This window comes from Alternaria dauci, chromosome 9 (genome assembly GCF_042100115.1).
Source record: "Alternaria dauci strain A2016 chromosome 9, whole genome shotgun sequence".
In the NCBI taxonomy this organism is placed as follows: domain Eukaryota; kingdom Fungi; phylum Ascomycota; class Dothideomycetes; order Pleosporales; family Pleosporaceae; genus Alternaria; species Alternaria dauci.
Genome location: NC_091280.1, coordinates 1,230,331 through 1,251,078, shown reverse-complemented (window position 1 = coordinate 1,251,078; position 20,748 = coordinate 1,230,331). Strand labels below are relative to the sequence as shown.

The 20,748-nt window shown below is 53.3% G+C and overlaps 3 protein-coding genes across 3 annotated transcripts; 1 reads left to right on the top strand and 2 right to left on the bottom strand.

The window, feature by feature from the left end:
- The first annotated feature begins 2,713 nt into the window (after positions 1-2,713).
- Positions 2,714-5,253, top strand: ACET3X_009100 (uncharacterized protein). The gene is made up of 4 exons (XM_069455257.1): positions 2,714-3,235; positions 3,372-3,620; positions 3,673-3,925; positions 4,148-5,253. Exons 1-4 carry the CDS (start codon positions 3,137-3,139, stop codon positions 4,519-4,521), a joined length of 975 nt encoding a protein of 324 aa, XP_069303177.1. The 5' UTR covers positions 2,714-3,136; the 3' UTR covers positions 4,522-5,253.
- Positions 5,254-10,894: 5,641 nt separating this feature from the next.
- On the bottom strand, positions 10,895-12,027 carry ACET3X_009099 (uncharacterized protein). The gene is made up of 3 exons (XM_069455256.1): positions 11,772-12,027; positions 11,560-11,710; positions 10,895-11,496 (listed from the first exon to the last, which is right to left on the bottom strand). The coding sequence occupies exons 1-3, from the start codon at positions 11,962-11,964 to the stop codon at positions 11,043-11,045; spliced, it is 798 nt and encodes a 265-aa protein (XP_069303176.1). The 5' UTR covers positions 11,965-12,027; the 3' UTR covers positions 10,895-11,042.
- Positions 12,028-14,948: 2,921 nt separating this feature from the next.
- Positions 14,949-19,815, bottom strand: ACET3X_009098 (uncharacterized protein; the record flags this gene model as incomplete). Its single annotated transcript, XM_069455255.1, has 5 exons — positions 14,949-15,454; positions 15,533-16,035; positions 16,084-19,250; positions 19,306-19,676; positions 19,749-19,815. The coding sequence occupies 5 exons, from the start codon at positions 19,813-19,815 to the stop codon at positions 14,949-14,951; spliced, it is 4,614 nt and encodes a 1,537-aa protein (XP_069303175.1).
- Between the last annotated feature and the right edge of the window lie 933 nt (positions 19,816-20,748).

The window sequence follows — 20,748 nt, the reverse complement described above, 5'->3', positions numbered from 1 at the left end:
CCAAATTGCCTTTTGCGTTGTTGCCCGACGTCCACGAAAGAAGATGATAGCTGAGCAGCGCCTAAGTTCCGTGCCGCAGCGCTGCTGGATGTTGCGCGGCTATTTGCTTGGGTCAACCGACCGAGGCGGCTGAAGATCACATCCAGAACAGATCCCGGTTGATCTACCCCACAATCCGTTGAGTTGGTGTAACCGTCATCACCGGCTTTCAACGGCACTCTGCGACGTGCGCAAGACAAGGCTGCGCCTCGATTATTTATTGTCGTTGTAGCGCAACTTGCTCCTTGGGCGGATTCTTCCAGGCCGACTTGACTCCAGACGAATGACTGCATTGGTCCTCATCTATCATGGGCTAGTGACTGACTCAAAGGCCGGAATGCGGTGTGGCAGACAATCAAATTACAACAGAACCTAAATGCGATTGGCTGCAAGCTGTCAGCCCGCTTGATACAGTTCCAATAAGTGAAAAGGGTACCGTGTCCGGAATGACGGCTTTGACCGGTGCACACACACACACATACACGTCTTGTGACCAAGGCAAGGTTTTTTTTTTTTGCTCTCGCATGGTGCGATTAGGATTTACCCGTCGAGCAGCAGATGCAAGGCACATGCCAGCTGCGAAACTGAGATTTGCCCACGAGAGTTGAATACTAGGCAGGGAACGTGCTGATTGGCTGATTAAATTTGACCGAGACCTGGACAGTGGACAGCTAAGCATGAGATTTGTGCGGCCCGTCCGCCTCAATCTCGAGGCAAAGGACGGAGTGTTTTTTTTTTTGGCACACGTGGATAGTCACAAACTACTGCTGACGATTCTTTGTTAAAAGTGTCGGCGTCGTCACGTATATGCAGCCAGTTGCAAATAGGCCGGCGCGATGCCGAGGCTGAATACGCCCTGGGCGTTTCGCTATTCTCCATGGTACCGTGCCTACATCCGCACAAGTCCGAGACTCGTCACCAGGCGGGGACATGCGGCACCGCCACTACCCAAGACGACTTGACAAGTGCCGTTGGCTTGTCTGTATCGTCTGTCTCGACAATTACGGAGGCGTCGAATCAACGACGCGAGGAAGCGTTTTGCCATGGGCACCAGTTCACAAGCCTTGGACCGGCGCAAGGGATGAACGGTTTGCCAAATTGTGGATGCCAGGTTGAGAGGCGTGATTCGAGGACGAAAGTGGGCTGCGTCGCATGCCAGCCGTCTTACACGAATCAATGGCAGCTGAGGATGAGGAAGTCAATACGTGATTTTTTTTTCTCCCACAGGCACGACTGGCCAGAGCCAGCTCTATTACCAAGCAGCTTGTGGACTGGAGGTAAACTACTGCTGCTGGTTTCGACGAACGGTTCTCCCGGCGCAAGACATCGGCTCTCCCGTTCATTGCCCCGCGAAGGAGTGCCTGAAGTCGCCGAGATGGACCGGCATATGCTTGACTAGCAGAGAGCAGAGGGCACTCACGTCACAGTTTGTCCAAGCAACTTAGCAGGCGTAGCTGCCGAAGTGGTACACACACACACCCAACAGTCGGACAGGGGTGGTGCGTGTCCTGGTCGAGCAAAATGACCGACGCCGCGAGTCGATCAGCCCTATCAGACATGGTGGCAGATGGGGGGGGGGGGAAATAAAAGGACGGCAGGCGGCGGCGTCACGGAGGTCGAGGAGAGGCACATTTGCGAACCCTGCTTGTGCGTGGATCAGGAAGCGGGAGGCGACAAACCGTCATGAGTTGGGACGAGCAAGGTCGAAAGCCGTCACGATGCATGTGTGTACAAAAAAGCATAGCAGCGTGTCGACAGGCAGGCTTCGCAGCAGGTCGCCGGCGCCAGCACCGCACTGTACGACCAAGCTGACCGGACGCAGGCGCGTACCGTGGTTCGTGAGCTGTCGAATGGGCGAGCTATGGGCTTGGCACAGGAAGCGACACGAGGGACGCAGAGACGGGCCGTAGACGATTCAAGAGCCCGAGGTGGTTCCATGAGTCGAGGGGGGGGACTGTGCCACTTGAGACGCATGCGAGCTGCAGACGACGGGTAGGCTCTCGCACAAGCGCGGTGCAGCCAGCGCAGAGTCTGGCAGAAAGGCGCGAGCGGGCGGCCGCGAGACATTTTGGGGGGTAATGATGTGGCCGTTTGGGCGTTTGGGTATTTATTGCGAGGGCCGTGTATGTAATTAAAGGCTCGTAGATCACAACGCGACGGGAGTCCCCGAGGTCTTGGCGAGTCACACATCTCAAGCAAGCTGCCGGGCCGCGGCAGCATCATGTACATGGGTGGTGGACAAGGTGTCTGATAGAGCGCAGCGGCCATGGTCACGGGCGGACGCCATGGGCCATAATAGCAGTGGTGTTAATAATAATACACGGGCCCAACAGCAGCAGGCCGTCGTGTCGGGAAGACGAGTCTGGCAAAAGAGGAGGAGGGTAGGGGCGCCTTGCTCGTATGTGGTGTGTGTGAGTGGGTGCAGCGTGTGTGTGTGTGTCGCTCGTCTACGCGGGTGGTTGTGGGCTGCACGTCTGGCTGCAAGTGAGGGTGCCGCATGGCATTTAGCGCGTTTGGCGGACCGTCGCCGTCGTCGCTGCATGGGGGCGGACAGGGTTAAAAACGCCATCCCAGTAGAAGCGGCGAGAAGGTTGAGTTCGGGCACGCGGTGGGTAGTAATAGCGGCCGCTCCAACCTGAATCTCCTTTTTCGCTTCCACGCTCTTGGGTCCCGTCTCCTCCACGCGCTTCGAGAAGCCTTTCACTCCACAGCCTCCCTCACCTCTCCGACCTCTGTCCCGACTCCTTGCCTTGACCACAACCGCCGCCTTACACCCTCTCGCGGCCCAGAGCCATTTCTCCGACCCGCCCGTCTGCCTGCCTGTCCTGCCCTGCCCAACCCCCCCATCAGCTCACTCTCCTCCTGCAGCCGACGTTGCGGGCCGCTCTTGTCAGTATTTTGTGACACCTCACCCGCCCCAGACCATCGTCTCCTCCCGCTCTTGCACTCGCACTCGCCATCCCCGCAGCACTGAGCAGAGCCGGTCGCTGTGTTGCATTGTGTGTGAGATAGAGAGAGACACACCCACAGAGCGCCGTGACAGCACCACGCTGCGCCTGCCATCCACGACAACGACGACAACGCAACCCCCAAAAACATGTTCCCTCACCAGGGTGGCCAAGGCCAGCTTCCCGCCCACTGGCAACCGCCCACTGCCCAACAGCCGGCGAATGGCTCGTATGCGCAGCCTCCGCATGTAAGTAGCAGTCTAATAGCCGGGCACTCACTCCAGCCCGGCAGTCACGCAGTCACGCGCCCTGCGCGCCAATGTTCATGTTCCTCTGTTAAGCTCGTCTGGGTGACAGCTCGCTGACACTTTGACGTCAACCCAGATGAACACCACGCTCCCACCTCCGCCGCCACCACCCCAAGAGCCCCGTCCCGACATGGCTCAACATCCCCAGTACCAGCACCAGCAGCCCTACCGCCTGCCAGGCCCCAACGAGTGGACGCGCGCTCCTCCTCCGCCAGACTATCGCCAGCAGCCACCGCCGCCTCCCCAATATGTCCAGCAGCACCATCAGCCGCCAGCCCCGCGACAGCGCACTGCCATTGCCTGTCGCTACTGCAGACGCCGCAAGGTACATGCTACTGGATGCAATTGACATACGAATGCCTGCTTACCTTGCCTAGATCCGCTGCTCGGGCTTCGAGGCGACTGAAGACGGCCGCTGCTCCAACTGCATGAGGTTCAACCAGGACTGCATCTTCACCCCCGTCTCTGCCCAGACTCAGGCTTTTGTCCCTGCACACACAGTCTGGCGTGGTGTCGGCCAGCCACCGCCCATGTACGGTGCCTATGGCCAGCCGCTCCCTCCTGCCAGCCACGGCGAGCCATATGGCCAGCCGCCGCGTCAGCCGCAGTATCTGCCCAGCCCCACTGCAGGTCCGTATCCAGCTCATTCTGACTATGGTCCGCCCAGTGCTTCTCCAGATGACGCGAGCCGCGACGCGCTGGCAGGCAGGAAGAGGCTCCATCCCGAGCCTCATACCCCTACTCTGCCGCCGCCACATCCCGGCTCAGCGTCGTCGCAAGCTCCCCATCGAAGCACTGGAGAGGGCTATGCCTATCCAGAGCCACCGTCTCTAACATCGGCTGCTTCCACAGCAAACACTCCCACGCCCTACTCGTCTGCCCCTCCTCCCGCTCAACCCTACTACGCCGCACAGCCGCCGCGTCAGGCTTCCCCACAGAGCGCCTACCGCTACGAGCCGAGTCGCACCTCTTCCTCGCCACACTCTCAAGCACCCACCACCCCCGGTGCTCCTCCCACGCCATACTACGCTGCTCCACCGCAGCAGCCCAGCGCCGTCCTGCAGCCACCGCCTGCGCGCAGCGATGGCAGAACCCCACCACCGCCAACCTCGACACCGTCGGCTAGACCCAGCATGCGCATCAATGACCTCGTAAGCGATAATGGCCCCGCCCGCAGCTCGACCGATTCGTCCATGCTCAACATGCTCAACCGCCGGCCCATGTAAAAATCTGCCTCGCGCAAAGTGGAGACGCTCTGGAGCTGGTCTTACGAGAGCGCTACGCACACCGCATCAAGCGAAGAACAAGGAGCAAAATTTCCCCTCCGAATCTGTCAGTCGTCGTTTACTGCTTTCCATGTACAATCTGTATTTCCGTCCAATCGACGTTTGCTTATCGCAAGGAGTTCTGGCTGGCAACAGCGTGATTTCTGGGCGGCTATCTGAAACTTTCAAGAGCGACAAAGAATTTCCGATGTTTTCCATTTTAATACTTACGGATCCTTTCCACTGTCTCTACCGGATTTCATCTCGAGTGTGACTTAAACTACTACTATACTGGGTGGTTATTCTGTCTTTTCCCGCAAACATCTAGATCTGGGGGTGCATCATCACATGGAGGCTTCGTTGATATTTGCATCATCGTAGCGTGGGTCGGGTCCAACATCAATGTGCTTCACTGCATATTGTCCGGGGTAGTGGTCGCTTGTGCTTTTTGGTACCTCTTTTCCTATCGTACCTCTTACGTCTGGGGGGAGGGGTTCTTTTTTTTTCGCGGTATTCCCCTTCTTAGCCTGTCTCTACCGCATTCTAAAGTCTATATGGGAACTATTACTGGTGGGTGGCAATCTGATCGTAAACTCGCAAAGCACCTTGGGAAAGCCAAGGTTTCTCGCATCATCCTGTACGTAGTGGCTTCTTTTTTTCATTACTAGCTATCTAAATTGGAGATGTTTGCTGGTGTAATGCTTACTTCATCTACTCCTTGCACACCTTGGTGAACAGGGCACCGCATCTGGCCTATGTTAACCTGGTCGTGCTGATCTTAAAAGCCGGAAATTCCGGACTGGGCTTGCTTGTCAAATCATGTTGCTCCCACATCCGTGACACATGCTTCCCCATCGCTCCAACCACGATGCCAAGGCACGGGTCAAACGGATGTTGACATCACATGGCACGTTACGCACGACGAGCTACGCAGGGCAACCCGACGTGGCAGGTACACGATGGCGGGTACGCACGTGTTGTACCTACCATTACAGGGCAGCGCGTCCCCGCGGAACAGAATGGGCGGCCAGACTCAGCCATCCGCGCCTATCCATCTGGTTCCCACGGGGGGAGCAGACTTGGTCGTGGCTTCGATCGTACCGTTACCGTACCACGGCAGCACGACCCCAATGACATTTATCTGACAGGTGTACGTGCATGGCTCGATTACGCTTATACTCGTAGCACAGCTCAGTACGTCTACCACGGTACAGATTCGGGGTCTCGGCGTGCCGGAGCGCTGCTACCAGGCAAAGTCTCGATCTGTCATTCTGAAACTACATCGGCACGGGACGGATTGGTTTCCATGGTACGAGGACAGACGGAATCATCAAGGCCATCGGACTAGAACGTTGCCGTCTGCCATGCTTGGGTACGGCACGTCCTAGCATGCACGATGCGATCATTCTAATCAAGATGATTTCATCAGTACCAACACCATCAGGCTTGTGCTGCGGCTCGCCCGGACGCAGGTAAAGTATCAGTCGCGAATCCGATGATAGTTCCATGTATACGCAGCACTGACTTGCACCAACATGTCACCCCAGATATCAGTTGAGGCTCTAGAATCCTAGCGTACCACGATTGCTTTTGAGCAGCTGATGAACCCTCAAAACTCTATTACTTTTCCGTCCCTTCCTGCTACCGTGCGGTGCAGCCTCGTACCCAAGACCAGGTTCTGGATCGCAGTCCGCCGATGTTGACCTACTGAACAGACGGCTTGGCTATCGGTCGGTCTCATATCTACTGGCTATTGACACGCCCGCCGTTGCATGGTATGGCCGCTATAGCGTACCGTTCACCCTCGACTCGCTAGCGGAACGGTGCGAGAGAGAGAGAGAGAGAGAAGGGTTTGATTCGCTGGCACGCTGGGAAGCAACTCCGTCATGAGAACTGCGAGAGCATGCAGGGCACAAAAAAATTGGAAAGGGAAAAAAAAGGAGATTCGGTTCTAAAGCAACCTAGCGTACCGTTCTTTTTGCTGCCTCGACTCGAACGCTTCTCCTTGACTTGCCGAGACGAAAAAAAATATACACAGCGGACATATTTTGTTCCCACCACTTGTTTGTCTTGTGGATAGAATATTAGGTCCTTTTCCATGGTTCAGGGTTTCGGCAATGTAGTCGGATCTGGGAAAGTTTATCGTCGCTAGCAAACGACCTCGTCACGATTCAATATTAGCCTTGTCAGCGTTCCTGTCAAGTAGGAAATATTTGGCTTCCACAAAGAGCCGGGAACAGGGGAGGAAGGGGGCGTGGCCTCTGTGGTTGCGACTCGCTTTCAGCCGATCGCAATAGCAATGCCTCACATATTCCTGGGATACATCGCTGTTGGACGAAAACGTACGTGCCCGGTCCATCCTCCTAACTCCGAATTCGGACTGAAGGAGCTAAATAGTCGTTGCCCGTCACGGAACGGTGCGAGCAGAAGTTTCGAACCGGGATGTTCGATGTCGCAAGCTCAACTAAGCTGAGTCGAGCAATTGCGGGCCCTGACCTTGTCCCTTCCTTGTCTGCTCCTGTTAGTGTACCGCTCTTTGTCTTTTCTTCTTCGCCAATGCATCTCCGGAAAGAACAAGCCCGGATGTCATGGTGTAGCTGTATAGTGTGTGTGTGTATAGGTAGTGCTTACTAAAAAAAATATTGATAAAAGATAAGCTAGGAAAGCGAAAGGGCTAAGCGCCTCCGAGGCAGTTTTCTGCTGCCCTTGCATCGACATGGCTGGCTGTCACACAGGCTTGGCACCAACTCACGGTCTCATTTTTTCTGCGTGCTTGCGGCAGCAAGCATACGACGCACAACTCCACAAGTTTTTCTTGTTGGCAAGGTCAAATGTGCTGTGCTGTTGCCGCTGTCCGTCCGCCAAAAGGATTCTGACCCTGGACCCATTTCCTCCGTGCCATCCCTTGCAGTGCACCAACACACATGCCATGCTGTAACCGATATGTCAAATGTGCCACGTACGCCTGCAACCCCATCAGTTCCGCCGCCCGAGCCGTGTGTGCTCGCGTGTCGAAATCTGCGTTCCCATCACACATGTCATCACAAGAACGGCAGAAAGGCAAGTAGCCTTCCGCGCTTTCGCTCTCCTAATAAACTACGCCACATGCACCGATCGAATCGTCTTCACCCCTGCCGTGCGTAACCGCAAAAGCCATGATCATGATCCCACACCGCGCCATATCGTCCTAATGCCTGATTACGCTACCTCCCACCATCACCACCACCACCAACAAGACTATCGACAAGCTCCCAGCGCTTAAAAACATTGTATGCACATACCCCTCCTTCTTCCCCCCCATCCATTGCACATCCAACGAAACCAGCGGTGAGCAGCGGGAAGAAGCCCTGACCTACCCTGTGCTTGACCCCCTCCGTGCCCACTGCCCACACCATTGCCTCCATCCTTAGCGCCCTGTAGCATCGGCCCCAAGGATCTAGCGTACCGTGTTTCTTGCAGCGGAAAAGGGGTTAGTTCGGCTGGGCCTCGCTGGGGAGCCATGTGCGTGCGGTAGGGATCTGGGTTCATGCGCCGGACCGCGATATGTCAGGATAAAGTGGAGATGAAATGGAAGGGCGCCGGTTTGGCCGGTTTCTGATTGATGACGCGGGGTGGTTGTTGCCTAGGAGAGGGAGGGGGGAAAGGCTGGAGGAGATTGCTTCAACGGGCGGGTGACGGACGGTCTAGCATGTCTGAGTGGAATAAAAGAGGTTGCGAACTGTGTTATGATGGTTTGTCTCAACCAAGTAATCATCTGGTACATGGCGTACACGCTCCTGACTCGACGATAACGGCACAGTAATCTTCCGCGTCCAATGAATCCGCGGCATTTACAAGCATGGTAATTGGAGGTACTAGCTTTCTCGTTGACAAGTCGCTTCGAAACGACAGGCACCATGCATGCTGATACTGAGTTTGTTCGAGATGTGAACTTGTTTAGTGGCCACCAAGCTACCCGGACACTCTTGTCCCTTGGCGATCTTTTGACACAGAAGGGTGTTTGTCTAGAAGAGGCACATGGTTCACAAGTTGCAGTACATGCCCTAGGCAGGGATGTGCATCATTGTTCATCTGTTCATCCATACCTAGGTATAAGTAAAAACCCATGAGCACCTATAGGGAGGATTAGACTAGACGGAAGTCTAAAAAGATTAAGCTCATTTGTGTTTAATGCAAGTCTCCACAATTATATTTACTTGCAATCTTCTAGATGTGGCCAGACTCAGCGTCGGATGAGTGGTACAGCACATCAAATACCCGGCGATACCGGACACGTATAGAGGAAGCAGTCGGTAGCCCTGCGTTCTGGCTTACTCCCCATAGTGCCATCGCGTGTGCTCCTACGACAATAGAAAATCGACCACGACCAGCCCAGTATCTTCGCTCGGTATGACGATACCCAATAGTCGTTCAGAAAAAAAGAGACAGGATCTTGCATCAGCTTTGGGCTATGTAGTAGCTGTCAAGAAGAGAATAAAAATATATTGTAGCAGGATGGAGCTGTTCGCAGGTGCAAATGGTTTCATAGCAGCTAAGACGTTTTTTATCACAGCCAACAAGCCACCTCACAGTTCGGTATTCAAGGGTTACGCGAGCTCAGTCTTATGATGTGATACGGTGCATACTTTCTGCCGTATGACCTTGACGCTCAAGCTTTTCTCTCACCATTTTCCAGACATGTAGGAAAGCAATTTCTTGATACAGACATTCATTTCATCCTCTATCCGAAGAACCAAGTACAGGTCGCCAATTGCACGCGTCACTCAAACTGACCATCTGTCTGCATGCCTAGCCCGTGATTACAAGAACCTCAGCATAAAAACCAGCACCACTAACCCATTACTTCTTCTTGCATGAGCGTTTCCTCTCTTCTGAGCCCATAACAAGCATATTCCTCAAAGTCCGGAGAAAATGTTCCGCCATCTGTTCCCGTCTGAGAGCGTGACGAATTAGATCGCGTCTGCGCACTCCTACAAAAGGCGCGGTAGGGTGAGTAGTCGCACTCTGAATATAGGAGTATCCGAGGGGTGGAACTCTGGCTGGCATGTTGTTTGTAGGAGGTTCGAGGGCTGGACGTTGATTAATGAGGGGGCCATCCTCACTCATGGCATCCACGGCCTCATCTATGTCTGAGTCTGTGTGCCTGTTGTGTGGTGAAGAAGGTTGTCGTATCCAAGCAGGTATGGAACCGTCCAGAATCGAGCTCGTATTGAGTGATCCGGACGACGGCTGATTCTCCAACAAAAATCTCCTTCTGATAGATCTGGTAGACGAGTAATCACTGCCACCGTCTACACCGTCACCTGGTGTAGAGATTCTGCCCTCGTTATTGCGACGCTGCCCTATTGATGCTGTCACCCCGTCTAGTCTTGCAGCCGTCCTTCTTCTTCCTCCTCCTCCTCCTCCTCCCCCTTCTTCTTCTTCTTCTTCTTTTTCTGTGATTGCATTCTGTTCGTGGAAATGCAAGGACGCAGCATCAGACAGGTCGCTCGAATCCCCAGACAATGCTGAGTAGTGCGACTTAGGGGGGCCCGGTACGTATACGACGGTTCCATAATCATTGACGGGTATCCAGGAGGGATCGTTTATGTCAGGAAGTTGAAATCCGGTCCTAGCATTGTCTCCAGATTCGTTGTGTATCTGTTCTCCTCGGTTGTCGATCCTAGAGGCATTGTTGAACTCGTTGAGTATTTCTTCCGTCAGGGGGACATTTCCTTGGTCATGAATATGGCTGTCTCCAGGTGCGTTCGCTGATACCTCTTCTGTGAGAGAAACATCATTCAGTAGTTTAGGTGTCTCAGCGCCGCCTCGAAGACAGAATATATGTGGCCATAGCGGCACAGGTTGTTCAGCATCTCTTCCTGAAGTCGGGGGCTGTTGATCGCCATTGTTTGGTCCTGGAGGTGGCAGTATAGGTTGTAGACTACCTCCATGCGAAGCATCCCACGTACTGTATGCCTGCACCCGGATCTCTTCGTTGTTCGGGGAAGACATCTAAGTTTCAAACGCCGCTTCCAGATGCTCTAGGTCTCGTCTTGGCAGTACATCGACATAATTCTTTCGATCGATTCTGGAGGGTGTAGACACATATATATGATCTACTCTTAAAGACGGTAGCGATGGTGATGCGGTAATTGTGAGTCGCTCATCGTGTATGGGTCATTGCCGTACCATGGGTGTACGATGGGATGTACCACGGTATTGCTTCGCGATGCTGTGAGTCAATGGTGAGGATAATATATAGGAAAGCTTTTTCGGAAGACCCCAACTACTATCCAGCAGACCACGAAAAGACCAGATGGAAGCAATTCACTGCCTTGAAGTCACCTAATTAGGTAATAGTATATAAAAGTGTAGATTAATAAGGACATTTAGAACCTTTCATCTCATCTGATCTCTTTAGGGTCCGCCAAATAGTGTTTGAGGTCCGCCGAATAAGTTTTCCCCCTGTTAATTCGAACGCTTGCAATTCTGTATGCCTTTCAAGGCGGCACTTCCTTCCCATTCCAGTCCCAGCACTTACCTCGTCCTTCAGGCGCCACTTGCTGAATCACCTCAATCAGCCTTTCCGCGACCCAGTCGCGCTCGAACAGTTTCTCCTTCTTGACGTTACTCCAGAAGTCTTTGCTCAAACCAGTCTTGACAGTTCCGGGATGTAAGGCAATTGCCATCGCGTTATCGCCAGACGCAGTCCTCAGATGATTGTCAAAGGTTTTGACTACCTGATTGACACCGGCTTTCGATGCGCGATAGCTATACCACCCTCCTAGACGGTTGTCGCTGATGCTACCAACGCGAGCTGACATGATAGCCATTGTAGCTACATCTGGTAAGCCCGTCATGTCCTCTTGGTCCTTGTCGATGACTGCACTCTTCCTTGGAAGGAAAGAAGAAAAGTGCTTGATCATAAGCATTGGACCCAGGGTATTGGTTCGCCTGCGCATCGGTGTACGCAGTCAGTTTACATCGCATATCAAGTTGGATAAGCTCGCGACTCACAAAGTCAACAATGCGTCGTCAGCATTGATTTGGGAGGGTGACTTCTCTGGGAAAAGGATTCCCGGCACCATCAAAGCCAGTTGAAGCTGATGAGGACCATCATTGAACTGCTTCTTGCAGGTTGCTGCCGCATCTGCAATAGTCGTCTCGTCTAGAGTAGGATTAGTACTCGAGCGCCGTTGTGTACTTGATCACATTTGCTAAATGCGTACCCAGAACATCCAATTTCAACACCGTCAATCGCTTCTCGTCAGCACCCAAGCCATCGAGTAACTCCTCCTTTGTCTTGTCGAGATCCTTTCGGGCTGTTGCAACAACGGGCGCGTTCGTAGTCTGTAACACCCGCCTTGCGAGTGCGAAGCCTATGCCCCGAGAGGCCGGTGAGATCAGCGACCACGGTGGCATCGTGGTAGGAGCAATCGAAGGGTAGCAACAGATGCCATGCTCGTGACAATCTTGTGATGCTTCTGAGCTGCGCGAAAAGTGGTCGGGACGCGATCGATGATGACATACTTGCCCTGCCGATCGGCCAGCTACTGGTAGTGTAATTTGAGCTAGCGCATTCTCCACCCGCCTCCAAGTGGCATCGCTTCACTCTGACCATCTTTCCTCACGTTTCTCATGTTCTACAAAAGCACATACAACTGTGTTTGTTCGGCGTTTTGTCGCATTGGCGCCATATACTTTTGGCATCTGGTCTGAACGACGTAACTTTCCGTCGCGGAACGTAAGTATGCAGCAGCCTCAAAGTCTCACCGACCATAGCGCCGTGAATCAATAGCCAACATGGAAAGAAGCAATACTATATACCTTGCGCCTATCTTAGTTGCCGTAAACGTCAACGTCAAAGTCATCCTCGCAGGACGTTGCCATCGAAGCTCCATCACTTGCCATCTCCGCACCAATGTCCGTCTTTGCTTGCCTTGTACGGTGTGCCGCAGCCCGAGTCTGATTAGCGCTCAATTCCTGCTTACCCTCTTCATCTTGACCTTCAGCTCTTCCTCTACAGTCACGATGCTTACTTTGTTCAGCCTGTTCTTTGTGTCCAGTTGTGCAAGTCGAAGCTCCTTATCCCTGCTATCCTGAGCGATGGAAGTAATGCGAGCTTTGGATTCTGAAAATTGTATGATTGAAACTCAGCGTGAATTTAACTGACTTTCTGTTAGCTGCCATGTCGCGTATCATCAGGCTCAAGCTGTCCTACGCTCTGGAGAGGTAGGAAATCCGGATTTCCCACTCTTTGACACAGTGTCCCAGAGTTTTTGTGCATGGCGGTGTCTATGAGCGATATCCCTACGTAAGTTGGCGCTCGATGAGAGACTATACAGCAATTTAGGAAGTTCGAACATTCGTTGCAGTGATCTCAATTAGATGAGAGGGAGAGACGTTTGTGGTGCTTGAGCTTTCAGAATGAAACTGAATCGTCTAAATAGACAAAGCGGCCAGAATTAATGTTACAAGAAATGCGAAGCCTCGGGAGGAAGAGGGTCAGGTGTCATCGTAAGTGGATCGCGAGAAAGGTATCTACGTTCGATCCATCCGACTCCTGATCCAGGGTTCATACTTCCTCCTCGTCTCCTCATCGCCGTAGATATCAATGTCAAGGCCATCGTCCGCAACCATCCTATCCATTTTTCGCCGTACCTGCTCATCCTCCACCTTCTTCATCGCCTCTTGGGCCACTTCTTCCTTATCCACATCTTTGACTTCACCACCGGGCATCCTGTCTACCAAGGGCCCAGTGTATGCATCTTGCAAGCCCAACGCCACCATCTCCTGTTGTACTCTCTTGCTCCACTCAGTGTATGCCAATGCTTTAGGACACTGATTCAAACGCAAATGCCGATACACAAATGTGTGTTCTGTGTGGGGCTTTCGCTTTGTGTTCTGTCCTAGTTTCCGCCATGCTTCGATATCCCTTAAATCAGGATATTTGTGGGCGAGCCGCTGTGCCTTCTCCAATTTTTGCTTGTTGCGTTTCCGGGGGTTGTTTTGTCTCGCAGGGTCTGGTGCTTCACGTCTAGATCGTTTGCTACGATCAGGATCGAGTGTCTTCGGATGAGGCGCATCCAATCTTGCGTTCTTTTCTGGGCCATGTACTTTCGATCGGGCACTTCCATGCCTGTTCGGTGCGATGACCTCGCCTCCTTCAATCATTTTACGTTCATCGCCAGATGTGTTCCACTTCCTCTTCCTGTTCTTTTCTTGTACAGACAAAGGATACTCAGCCCGTCGCTTGACTGAGAAGCCGCGCTCATCCGGGACCCTTGTATTTCCCGAGTTCCTTGCGCGTTCGGGATGTATGGAAGCCATGTCGGTGTTTGGGGTTGAAAGGACAACAGAGCGCGTCTGTTCTGAACACGGGAATATCTAGGTATACTTGAACCTGTCGAGTGAGGGTCAGATGTGCGGTTGCAGTTGTCGTAACATGATTGTGACTGTGATGCTCCAATTCATATTGAAAGAGAATGCGGTTGTTGTGTTCTCTCACAAGGCACGCGTAATCAGCAGTGATTTCCGACCCACTTGCACTTTCTGGTTGTACCACCAAATCGCTAGGCAACAACCGCCAACGTGACAAACAGATGCTTAGTTAGGGAGTTTTACGGAAGACTAACAATACACAGAGTCAATCTCCGGTGCTTTGGTCGCGACTGACGCCTTTCCTGGTGGGCAGTGTTGGGAGATCGTGATAGTCTTAGATGCGAGTGTACCAACTGATTGGAAAGACTAGCGCGGGGTGATTGTAAATACAGGAAATTACAATCACGTGGGGAAACAGTGAGTCAGAGAGGTGTGGTGACTGCGAAAACTCGGACGGTACCTAGACACAAAAGTATTGAATGCAAGAGTCACGAGGCGGTGTTAAGTCAAATAGATATCATGAAAATCAGCCACTCACACCACGATCTATTGGAACGTCGAGACAGCCAGGATAGGACCAGGCTAGCCACACATCATTAAAATATCTACAGCCATACTCATCAACACCCGACTACTCTTCCGTCTCACAACGAGCATATCTAATCTCCCCCCATGGCTTTGACATTGATGTAGACAGAGAAAGACTAAAAAAGAAACAAGGAAAGCTCAACGAGGGAATCACAAGCTATACATTTCGAGAAATCCAAAACCAAAAACGCCCATTTGATCTCTATTGGAGAAGCAGAAAACCACAAACAGGGAATAAAGCGTAGTGGTAGTGGTAATGATGATATGTGGATGAGGAACATGGTCAGATCGCTAGCGCAATGCGAAACGTGACAGTTAAAAGGAATATGATGGGTTATGTACAAAAAAGGAGTCGTAAAGGCTCGTCAAAGGAGGAAACAGGGACAGGCGATATGCAAACAAGTCGTCCCCCATTCTACTACTCGTCACCTCAGGTACTACCTGGGCGGACTTCGCGGGCTTCGTGGTGGGCTTTTAGGTACTGCAGGCACTTCCGGTACATCTTCTTGGTTTTGACAAAGATGTTCTGGCGCCTCGTCTCGTGTTATTGTTGCTCTGCGGATTGCATTGCGTAACCGGCTCATGACTGCCGGTTGTGTATTGGGGGAACCACACTGGTAGCTGGTCCTGTGGCCTTGGTAGCTGTTACGGCTATGCGACGATTCGAGTCGTGTCAGCATGGCAGCCGAAGTGAAGTCGTTGCTTTGCTCGAAACTAGGACGAACGCGGTCCATAGACATGCGTGCGCGATCGAAGCTTGGCCGTACACGGTAGTCGGTCGACATGCGATGGGTGAGAGGAGGAGCTTCCGTTGTGGGCGCAGGTGGAAGACCCTCCATAGAACGGCGGAAAGTATAATCGGTGCTGTTGCTGCCGTTTTGGCTTCTTGGGTTATGCGTCGTAGCGGTCGGAGCAACCGATGGCGGATAGATGGGACGAACGTCTTCGTCCGTGACATCGGCATTAGCGGCTCTGTACTTTGAAGCATCGGCTTCCGATGACTGGTTGGAGTCTTGCTCACCAGCCACCTTCTCTGGTCGAGGAGGAAGGTAAGAGTCATTGTCTCTCAGATAGTCGAATTTGCCTTGCTTCACTTGCTCTCGAATAATGTCCGCATCTAGGGGGAAGTAGATCTTCTGCACCACTTTGAAGATGAAGCGCGGAAGCAAACATGCTACCGTAGCGCACAGAACGTAAGCCCAGAAATTGAGAGTGCCGTACGCTTCGGCGCCAGCCTTGTAGAATTGAGCACTTGAAGTGAATGAGGTGTACACTCCAGTCCAGAACCAGATTAAGAGGGTACTGATGACGACGATAAGGACAATCAGCCAATCCCAACGGTACGTGTTGTACAGAACGTAGATGTTGGCTGCACAAACAGCTGTAGTCGCAGCGTAGATACCCATGCGTCGGAACTCTGCCAGATCCAATCCATTGGAAGTCGCAAAAGTCGCGGGTGCGAAGATTTCGTACAAGAAAAAGAAGGCGATCGCAGATTGGTAGATACCATCGATCATATAAGCCCTAGGACGTGTTAGTGTCTTTCATTTATCCTGAGCAAATCTTGCTTACCAGAACTTCGGTTGGCTCCATTCCTTCCGCTCGATACCACGACGGTACAGCTCCGGAACGGCCAGAGATACCTTATCATCGACATCCTGATCCAGAACACCCATGACGATAACAGGGAGTGACGTAAACGCCAAGTTGAAGAAGATGATGTAAGTGTAGTCGAAGATATACTGGCTGTCAAAGTTGGTGTAAATCTGGTACCAGAAGAGAGCAAACGTCCAGATAATGTTCTTGTAGAAGAAGTTGGCAATCGTCTCCGCGAGCCTGCGGTACGACCATCGACCGTGAACAAGCACAAGGCGAGTGAGGAAACGGAATTGACCAATGGCGTAATCGGAAGACATGACGGCTGCGCGGCCCTCGACACCAGCGATACCGACACCGACGTGTGCCTCTTGAATCATGGCGACGTCGTTTGCACCATCTCCAATAGCAAGAGTAAGACAGTCTAGTCCAGTCTTGACCATGTTGACGACGGCTGCCTTCTGACTGGGACTCACACGGCAGCAAAGAACGGATCGACAACGCCTACAGAGGAGAAGGAACTTCCGCTTCACTGACTCATCCAGGGCCAGCTTGAGCGTGTCTCCGTCGATGATGATGGCATGTGTAGGTGGTGGTGGTTCGTGATCGTTTTGGGCGGCAGCCAGTTCTTCTGCAGAACCCTCCAGACCGAAGATCTTCAACTTCTCGTCGAGCTGGGCTTCTACAGAATTGATGTTGTCGTCTGTAACCTTGAGGATAATGAGGTCCATGTCGTTGTCGAGCAAGTTGCAAGAGAATCCAATGTTGATGGCTGTCTCAACTTTGTCACCAGTAAGAACCCATAGCTTGATACCGGCCTGGCCAAGGAGGGAAATGGACTCTGGCACACCGTCCTGGAGTCGGTCCTCGATAGCAGTTCCTCCAACCAGCCACAAGTGGTTTTCAATGCGGTCGGATACCTCTTCCAGCTTGTCCTCGCGTCCTTGGATAGCATTGGCAGCAATGTCATAATCCCTGTTCCACTCTTGGTATTCCTCTTCGGAGATTTCTCTTTGAGCAATGCACAGTGTTCGGAGTCCTTCTCGCGCAAACATCTCCAGATGCTCACCAGTATCGGCACGGAGTTGTCGTTGCTCATTGGGGATCAACCTCGAGTAGATCATGCTATCAGCTCCTTTGCAGAAGAGCATGATTCTGTTATCAGGCATTCTGATGATTGCACTCATTCGCTTCCTGCTGGAGTTGAACTCGAGGGTATTGAGGACTTGGTATTTGCGCTCTTGTCCCAAAACATTGACAACTAGACGATCGTCTTCGCGACCGACGAATGTAAAGCCAACATCACGGGCAGTAGCGACGAGTGCAGCTTCATCGGGCGATTGTGCTTTGAACTCAATCTTTGGTGGGTCGCCAGGGGTGCGTTCGGTAACAACAGTATGGCAGAGAGCCAAAGCAATCATAAACTCTTCATTAGCTCTCTTTTGTTCCATTCCAGATTCTCCGCGCAGGTCATCGATGTAGTCCGGGGCGATAAATGTCAGATCTTCATCCCACAAGTAGGGGTTGTCATGCATCTTGCGAATTCCCTCGAGCATGCGTACGCGGTCGCGTGCAATCTGCTCGCGAGCCTTGGCACCTTCAACTTCGACGTTGATACCCTGTCTGCGCTGCATGCCTGCCTGAGCCTCTGTGTACGCTTCTCCATAGGGGACGCCGTTGATGGTTGCCTTCTTGAACTCCATGACGTTCTGGGTGAGTGTGCCCGTCTTGTCCGAAAAGATGTATTCGATCTGGCCCACGTCGTCTGAGATGTTCCAGGACTTGGGGGTACAGGGGTAGTCGAGCTTTGCGTAGTACATGTGTATGTCGCTGTAGATGAATAGGGCCTGAAGCGTACGGATGATTTCTAGCGTGATGTAAAGCGAAATGGGAACCAAATTCTGGAAGAGAATGACGGCAGTCCAAAACGCAATCACACCGTCTGTAGCAGGAGCACCTCCGTAGGAACCATATTCGAAGAATGAGTGGGTGGTGTCGTCCCGGGCCCAAGTCACTCCAAGCACGATGCCAGAGACCAGACACATGGCGGCCAGAATGAAGAAATTGTATACGACGTTCCAATTGAGTTCTTTGGAGATTCTGGCTCGCTTACTGGGCGTAATACCGGAGTTGATCATAATCTTGGTCTCTTCTCCGGTGAAGACGACGACACCCAATACCCACTCAGTGTTTCTCAATTGACAGCCACGGAGGATGAGGTTGTTGATGGAGATGGGCTCGACCATTTCGTACGGCGGCGCCTCGGGATCTTTGGCGTTGTGCTGCTGCCACCTGAGGGCAGCACTGTACGAGTACAAGTTGGAATGAGCGCCTTCGCTCTCGATGACGAACTCGGCGCGTTCGCAGTGTCGAGCGTGTCGCACATCTCGAGTGGCGTGGAGTGCGTTGCGCACCTTGAGGTTAGTCTCGCCGTCCAAGTTCTTCGTCTCAACATAGCATGCGCCGTCGTCGGAAGAAGTGGAGAGCACAATCACGTCGGCAGGAATCTCCTCGTCGTTGTAGAGGCGCACAAAGTCGCCGACCTGTACATTTTTCCATTCATCTTTCTTGAAGCGTGCCTTTTCAGGAGCAGTCTTGTGAGGGTTCAGCACGCTTCCCCAGAACTTCTTTTGAGGGCCGGGATTGGAGTCGGCGCCGCGAATCTTGTCTCCTTCACCGGGACCATGGGTCAATTGCGGGGAGTGCGTAGGGGACTGGCCTGGTAGTGGTGAGGGCACGGGTGTCATCTGGATGTCGTTTTCGTTGCCAAAGTAGGATTCTCTGTGCGATGCGATGGAAGCTCTTCGGGTCTCGTGCGAAGGACGCGAGCCGTCAATGCCGCCGTCCTCACCTCCTTTGCCCTTTCCGCCCTTTTTGTTCTTGGCGCTCTTCACCAGCCGCCATGTTGTGACTATGCTCTTGGTGGTGGCCTTCTTGATCTTCCGCCACAAGGATACCCTGTCTTCGGCCGTGTTTACGTTGTTGAAGTCGACGAGTCGGTGGACGGGCGCGTTGTTGAGCTCGTTGTCGAGGACGGTTCTTCGCCAATCTTCTACTCCATCCTTGATGGACGTGATGACGAGAATGACGATGAGCGGTACTGCATTCAGGGCAGGATTACTAGCACCGAAAATTGAGAAAATCTGGACAAGTCAGTTAGCTGACGGATGCGTCGGAGGAGTGGGAAGGGGTACGCACGCCCAGGATAATAATGAACAGGAAGTAGACGTTGGCGATGTTGTGGAACTGGAACCACAGGTTCTTGGGTACGAAGCTGAGGGGCGTGTATTTTGCGGTTCTTATCTTGTTGCGGGCGTACTGTGCGAGGGGGTGGCCTTGCTCGTCGCGTTCTGTTTGGGGCAGGGGAACGTTGAAGTAGACCTTCCGCCCCGAGTCTCCCTCTTCGGCGCCTGCATCTGAGCTCTCAGGAGAAGGGTCGGTCGCAAGGCCGCCTTCTTTGCCCAGCGAGTCGTGCTTCTCGCCGCCAGAGCCTATGCGCCGGTGGAGACGTTCCTTGAGCGAGTGTCGCTTGTTTGCCGCCTTGATGCCCGTTGCGCGATGTGTTGCCCCTGCGTGTCCCAGTCAGCGCATGCTCTCGACCGGCGTCTCTCTGTGCGGTCAGCGGAATGGGCGGCACTCACAACGTATGCGCTTCTGCGGATGTGACACCTCGGTCTCGTTGGGCTCCATGTAGGGTTGCAGCGTCATGGTGCTTGTCGTCGGGGATGCTGCGGCGCTGCAACGAGGGCGGCGACGGCCTGAGCCGGAAAGGCTCTACGCTGCGGTGCAGGCCAATTCGTTCGCGGAGGACGCTGGCACGTGTCGAGGGGTGCAGTGCATGTAGTGCCGGGCGGTGGTCGAGGGTGGTGCTGGTAGTGTTGGTGGTGGTGGGCGGTGGGTGGTGTTGTGCTTGTCGCGGAGCGTGAGAACAGATGGGCGGCCGCGTTGTATTCGGATATTAAAAGATGCCGGACGAGACGCAGCCGTTGCGAACACTAACCTCGACGTTGCAGGTGCAGGCGGAGCGACGGTCAGGATGTGCGACAGAGTGGTGAGACGGTCCAAGGCCGTCCGAGTGCAGGGCCGTGTAGAATCAACACGAGGGGGAGGCAGCGGAGAGCGGCAAGTACTCTGCAGACCCTGATGAATGATTGCTACGTTGCTGGGCTTTAGTTGCTTCCATGTGCTTACACCATCGACGCGGGAAGCACACGCCTCGCACGCCCTCGGCCGGACGCTACGGTCTTAACAAGATGCGAGACTAGTTCCCCTTGGAGGGCCCGCACTGCGATCTGATCATTTCACGCACCAACACAGGAGCATTTATTTCTGTCAATCGCGTTGGCGACGCGTGGCCTGGGCCTGCAGCGACAGAGAGAGTAGATGGGCTGCACATCCCCATCTCAGGAACGCTGGGCGGTGGGCGACACCATCAACCACGCTCGTCACCACTTCTGCTTCAGCCATGTCAGCCTGCGACTGTCCGGGGACTAATCATAACGGAGCATCCGCGGGCTCCAGTCAGCACTCCTTCTAAGCAGCCACGCAGGGTGGAGCGCCATTTCAGCCCTCATTCGTCCATGGACAAGTTGTATATGTCGTCGTAGCCGGGAGATCCTCGAGCTCCGTGCTTCGTCCAAG

Coding starts and splice junctions, on each gene's coding strand:
- ACET3X_009099 (XM_069455256.1), bottom strand. CDS start 11,964: ATGCCACCGTGGTCGCTGATCTCACCGGCCTCTCGGGGCATAGGCTTC. Junction 11,711..11,771: donor GTTGAAATTGGATGTTCTGG/GTACGCATTTAG, acceptor ATCCTACTCTAG/ACGAGACGACTATTGCAGAT. Junction 11,497..11,559: donor GACGACGCATTGTTGACTTT/GTGAGTCGCGAG, acceptor ACCGATGCGCAG/GCGAACCAATACCCTGGGTC.
- ACET3X_009100 (XM_069455257.1), top strand. CDS start 3,137: ATGTTCCCTCACCAGGGTGGCCAAGGCCAGCTTCCCGCCCACTGGCAA. Junction 3,236..3,371: donor CGTATGCGCAGCCTCCGCAT/GTAAGTAGCAGT, acceptor ACGTCAACCCAG/ATGAACACCACGCTCCCACC. Junction 3,926..4,147: donor TCTGCCCAGCCCCACTGCAG/GTCCGTATCCAG, acceptor CTGCTTCCACAG/CAAACACTCCCACGCCCTAC.